This window comes from Crotalus tigris, unplaced genomic scaffold (assembly GCF_016545835.1).
Source record: "Crotalus tigris isolate CLP2741 ecotype Arizona unplaced genomic scaffold, ASM1654583v1 scf7180000018340.3345759, whole genome shotgun sequence".
Classification (NCBI taxonomy): domain Eukaryota; kingdom Metazoa; phylum Chordata; class Lepidosauria; order Squamata; family Viperidae; genus Crotalus; species Crotalus tigris.
Genome location: NW_024096953.1, coordinates 1,194,581 through 1,200,580, shown reverse-complemented (window position 1 = coordinate 1,200,580; position 6,000 = coordinate 1,194,581). Strand labels below are relative to the sequence as shown.

The following is a 6,000-nucleotide window of genomic DNA, read 5'->3' as shown; positions in this document are numbered from 1 at the left end:
GGGACTCAGGCTTTGTGCAATAGACAGGAAATGGTCAACTGCTTGGACATCAACCACAGAGGAGGACTGGCCCAAATGAATATTGACTATCATTGTGGTCAAGTCAACAATGTAATGTTTGGGACTGGAGTCCACAGGAGTTGCATCACAGCTGAGGTCTGCTCCTTAGGATGCACTCAGATATTCTGGGAACACGGAACAGCAACTGAAACCCAAACCTAAAGATGACCCATTTCAAGAAGACTGCAAATATTCGGGTGACATTTAACCAAAAGACAATTCTATAGGAATTGCCTGGGAAAATAGGCTAAGCAGTTAATTATAGATTTTGATCCAATTCAAGCCAGCATGTCTTCAAGAACACCTCTTCCTCTGGAACAAATTAGGAAAGGAACAAGAACACACATCCTGGAGTTTGGCTAGTCTAAAGAAAAGAATAGGGGAGACACGATAGCAGTATTCCAGTATTTGAGTGGCTGCCACAGGGGGGGGGTCATGTTATTCACCAGAGCACCAGAGGGAAGGATGAGAAACAGTGGTTGGAAACAGATCAAAGAGAGAAGCAACCCGGAATTAAGGAGAAACTTCCTAAGAGTGAGGACAATTAACCAGTGGAACAGCTTGCCTCCAGAAACTATGGGCGCTCCATCACTGGAGATTTTTAAGAAGAGATTAGACAGTCACTTGTCTGAGATGGTATAGGCTTGAGCAGGGGGCTGGACTAGAAGACCTCCAAGGTCCCTTCCAGCTCTATTCTATTCTTCTATTCTTCCCATGAGTTCAAGTCACTCAAGGATCAAGCTTAAGAAGGAAAGAGAATTAGCAACTATCCAGCTTTAGATCAGATAGTCCAACTGTTTCTAACCAAATAAATATAGCTGGTTGCCACCTTTTCTATCACGGATCAGCCAATGAGAAGGAAGGGACTGTGACAGAATTAGTGTGCTCAAACCAGATAGTAGATCAAGGGAAAGAACCAAATCCTGAGAGGTTAAGTCCAGATCCCCTTCCTCTTCAGCCTGACACTCAAAAAACTGCAAAATGTAATCAGATGAAACTTCTTTTGACAAAAGACGTTGAGAAAGGCAGGCCGTTTTTCCAGCTGAAAAGAGCAAGATTTCTCCAAAGGAAGAACTCTCTTCTACTGGGTACAATTTTCGTTTTATGGTTTTCATAGGACAGTGAACGATGGGGCCATTAGAGGACCCACTTCGCCTGCCTGCCATCACCAATGTCTGGGGAAGCATCCCTGCCAACTCCAATGCCCGCCCTGAAGGAATCAGGCCTCCCTTTATCTTCTTTTGAAACAAGACAAGAAACCACAGAGACTTCGGGAGAAAATTTCCCCTACCGCTCCACTGGAGAGCATTTCTTCACAATTAATTCAATGGCAAGCTTGAAAATACTACCCACACCCTTGAGGGAGGAACAATAAGAAAGCCCAGAATTCAGAGGGAGCCCTGAACGGGCAGACTTGTGGGAGAAAAGGTCTTTGGGGACAATTGCTGGTCAAGGAAGCAAGGAGGCCGAACTTTAGCTATTCATGAGGTTTTTCAGTGCTGTTGAAATCAGGGGAGTCCCTCAGCTTGAACTTCTGGATAACGGAAGGCCTCAAAGAAGGTCCTGGTGCCAGCACGGCCACCAATGACCATTCAGAAGCAATGGGTATTTGGAAGGGGGCCCAGGAAACCATGGTTAATACCCTCTCAGCTTCATGAAGTGAGCCACAGAGGACAGGGCCAGGAAGAAATAAGCATCAACCGAGGTCATAACTAGTTTTGTAACATTAATTTGTTTTTATTAAGAAGACAGATACTTTATAGTACTTCTTTCTCTTTGTAAAAATGGCATACATGAACCAATACAAAATGTGAATGGGAAGAGATGGTTATGCGTTATCTTACACTGTAACATCATCCATGTACACCTTAAACAGAATCGGCCTAAGGGGGCAAAATGAAAACAAGTCAAAGGGTGAGTCAAGAACAAGCTTATTTGGCATTAACTACGCACCCTTCATTTTCCTCCTCAACTTTCTCTTTTGTTTTGACTTAAGAAAAAGGAAAAGGGGAAAAAAATAAAACCACATCCAAATGACCAACGCCCAAGAAACAAGTTTGTTCTTTCTCAACTCCTAACTCTTTGAATCTAAGCCTGCACAAATCAATAGCTAACAATACATTTCAAACAGTGCACAGTACACTTGCAGGAACAATCCCCTCCCCCTCCTCCTCCTCAAGAGAGCCTCCTTTCCAGGCGATGGAGGATCACCACCCACCCTTCCCTGGTGGGGTTGTTCCTTGCGGTCTCTTCCAAGGTGTGGGATCCAAAAAGTTTGCAATCTACCTGAGACGGAAACACCAATCAAAACACGTGAACCTGAGACATCTCAACAGTATTAAGTCAAAGTTACATCGGGAACACGGCACTACTGTACACTTTCCAAAACAAAGATGAGCCGCTCAGCGAAGAGGATGTGCCAGTTCTGGGATCGGTGGTGGTAAAAAAAAAGCCCCCCTCCGTCTTGAAGCGCGTTCAGAAGCTGTCCATGGCCTGCCTGCCAAGGTGCCCGGCTGGGATTTCCAGCGTTCCGAAGGCTGAGAAACAAGATGGCGTGGCGCAAAACTGGACGGGGGGCAGCCAAAGTCCGGGTTTGGGTTCATGGCTTAAGGATGGCAAGGTGGGGGGAGGGTTGGGCGAGGGAAGATGGGAAGGTTCTTTTAAAAAGGACGGGTTTCGCGTGCCAAATTCTTCAGCAAAAGGTTAACGTCTAAATGTTTCTGCCAATAATTTAAAAATAAATATTTTCAAAAGCCTTTCTTTTAAAAAAAAGTTGACATAAAGAGATGATAGCTTCTCTCTCCCCCCGCCCCGCCATAAATCTTTGCAAGTATATAACAGGATAGCCATACAAATCTATCAGTCCATGTCCTTTAAGTGCTTCCCTGTGAGCCAACTGTGCTTCCCATGTGGATTCTTCCCGGAGAGACCCAGTTTTCTTCGACCAATGTTTCTTAACCTTAGCAACTTTAAGACAAGGTGGACTCCAACTCCCAGAAGTCCTCAGCTAGCACTGCTGGCTGGGGAATTCTGGGAGTTGAAGTCCATTTGTCTTAAAGTTGCTAAGGCTGAGAAACACTGCCCTCGATGACTCTCCCCTTTGGAGCTATGAGATGCCTCCTCCCTCCTCCTCCTCCTGGGCTTTCCGAGAGGGAGGGGCCTGCATTTCCAGCCTTGGGGAAGAAAAGAAAGCTGCTCTCCCAGAGCTCCAGATTTCCAACCATCAAGAAAACTTAGTGTTAGTGATCTCATTGCTATTACCGCCACCAGGCAAAGATTGAGAAATTACGGGTAGGTGGAGGTTAAGCCTGGAGAAGGGAACCAAGTCTCCATTTGGAAGCAGTAGTCAGGGAAAAGGAAAAAGAAAATAACCTCTCTCTCTCTCTCTCTCTCTGTCTTGCACACACCCACTCAGCCTAAAAATTTTGGATTAAGTAAATGAAAAGCTTCTGCGCCAGCCACCTGTGCCTCTGTCCCGGGGACAGAGGCACAGGCGCGTCCAGCCAGGGAGCAAGGCCTGCTTCTCTTCCACGCTCCCCCCCCCCCCGCCTTTTATCCGACAATCACGTCTGAAGACTTGGCAGGCTTTACCCAACCTCTGCCTCGGTGGCTCAGGGTGCCCAATATGGGTCACCTGCAGGGTCTGCGGGCCGAGATCACACCTCTGGGAAGATGGGATAAAACAAGGCCGAAAGAATAAGCAGAACAAAAACAGGGAGGAAAAAATGTATGAAAAAGCAAAAGGGGACAAGTTGGCCGATTCACAGAGTTTTCTGTCTCCAGCAAATTACAGCGATGCTAGGGCAAATTGGGAGCCATTGACGGGACCTTTGGGAACCAAAATAATCGGAGCCAAACTCAACCTTTCCTCCCCCTCGTAGGAGTTGGCTGTGCCTGCTGTCCCCGAAGGATCTGCCCCCATCCATCGCAACCGTTTTGGGGAAGATCCTGGACAAGGCATCTGCAGGCTGACCAGACACCCTGGAGTGGGGAAAAGCACGGAAGGAAAGGAGGTTTGGCTCCCTAGGCACACACTTTGCTCGCAGGGGCTCAGGTGAGCGCTCTTCTGGGCTCGCTCAGAAGCAGAAGCAGCCCAGGCACTCGCTCGTCTTTGCTCACTGGAAACTGGGGCTGCGGCTGCCCCTCCTCCTACAAAGCCTATTGGTCCAAGCTCTCACAACAAGGGATTAGGATGGATGATGGATACACTCAGTTTCAAACAATGAAATCTAAGGTGTGCTGGTTCTCCTTTGATGACACAGTTTCAAACAACAACAACAAAATAGAACCTAGAATCTCAAACAAAAAAAAAAAGAAAAGAAAAGAAGAAGAAATAGTAGAAGAAGAGAAAACCAATGAAACCAAACAGAAGGAGAGTTAAAAAAAAAAAACAAAAAATAACAACCAACCAGCCCAAATCTCTTGCCAAGGGATCCCAGCAGACAATTCCAAGAAAGGCTAGGAAGAAAAAAAAAAAAAGTAAAAACTGTATGAAACTGTAGGTTCTCTCCCCCTCCCTCCTCCCCTCCCTCCAATAAAATAAAAAATAAAACAAGGCACAGAATTTTCTGTAAATGATGGAACTAAATAAATCCAAGCCGAACTTGGCCAGAAAATTAACAACCCAATGATACAGAAGTGTCACACAGCAGAGTGTACTTTACAAAGAACACTTTTCACGTTGGGACTCCTCAACTCCCACACATTTTGCCAGCCATAAATTTAGAAAAGAAAAAGAAAGAAAGAAAAAGAAAAAGAAAGAAAGAAAGACACACAAAGAGACAAATTAAAAAAGCTGTAAGCTGGTAGCAACTTCCAACATCATTGTCTTTATCTTCTTGGAAGGGCCGGGACCTCCCTCGGCCCCGCCGTTGGACATCTCCTGGAACAAGGTGGCTCTAAATGAAGTATTCCTTCTTCTCCTCAGAGTTGTTCTGTCCCCCCTCGGCATTGATGATCGCAGTGTCGGCATCCGCTGCATCGTCAGCTCCTTTGGCTTCATGGGTGAAGTATGTACCTGCACCAAGGAGAGAGGCCTCAGGGACTCTGCCACTCCAGCTCAGCTGGAGTTGGACTCCGGATCGGCTCTCTGGGTCTGTTCCTCCTAGACCTGCTTCCCATCTTATTCCTCATACAAGAGCTTTTGGCTCCTCTACAGACTTGGCTCCAAGATGAGACTGTGTAGGGCACAGATCGGCAACCTGCGGCTCCAGAGCCGCATGCGGCTCTTTGAGCCTTCCCCTGTGGCTCCCAGCCTCCTCTGCCTTTGCAGAGAGAGACAGAGACAGAGAGAGGCAATTGTGCTTCCCTGCTTCTCTCTCTCTCTGTGTGTGTTTGTATATGTGTGTGTGTGTGTGTATATGTGTAAAGGAGAGTGCACTCACAATGTTCTCCGAGGAGCTGAAAAGCTTACTGGGTGGAGCTCTTCCCTTTGCTGCATCTCTGCAGGAAGCAGGAAGCAGGAAGGGCAGGAGAGAGCTAGCTAGCCCAGCTAGGCTGACTCAGGAATTCTGGGAGTTGAAGTCCATGAGTCATAAAAGAGATGAGGTTGCCTGCCTCTGAGCTTGTTGGAGAACAGCTTGAAGCTTGCCAGGTGAGCAGCAGATAGGAGGGGGGGAGAAAGAGAGAGAGAGAAAGAGAGAGGGAGGGAGAGAGAGAGAGAGAGAGAGAGAGAGAGAGGGAGGAAAGAGAGAGAGAGAGAAAGAAAGAAAGAGAGCGGGGGAAGAGGAGTGGCAGACCAAGGGCAGATAGGGAGGGAGAGAGAGAGACAGAGACCCTTTTGACATCTAAAATGAAGATAACACTGCATATATCCTTTTTTTACCTCTGTGTGTGTATGTGTGTGTGTGTGTATGTGTGTATATATATATACATATACATACATATATATATAGATATATATATATACACACACACATACATATACACACACACACACAT

At 46.5% G+C, this 6,000-nt stretch overlaps 1 protein-coding gene across 9 annotated transcripts in view; it reads right to left on the bottom strand.

The window, feature by feature from the left end:
* Positions 1–1,773: 1,773 nt before the first annotated feature.
* The window catches only part of CADM1 (cell adhesion molecule 1), a 233,240-nt gene continuing 229,013 nt past the window's right edge, over positions 1,774–6,000 (bottom strand). For all 9 annotated transcript variants that reach the window (XM_039350478.1, XM_039350483.1, XM_039350475.1 and 6 more), the window contains one exon: positions 1,774–5,077. In XM_039350478.1, the coding sequence (XP_039206412.1) occupies positions 4,959–5,077 (119 nt within the window). In that variant the 3' untranslated portion in view covers positions 1,774–4,958. The remainder of the gene's footprint in view (positions 5,078–6,000) is intronic.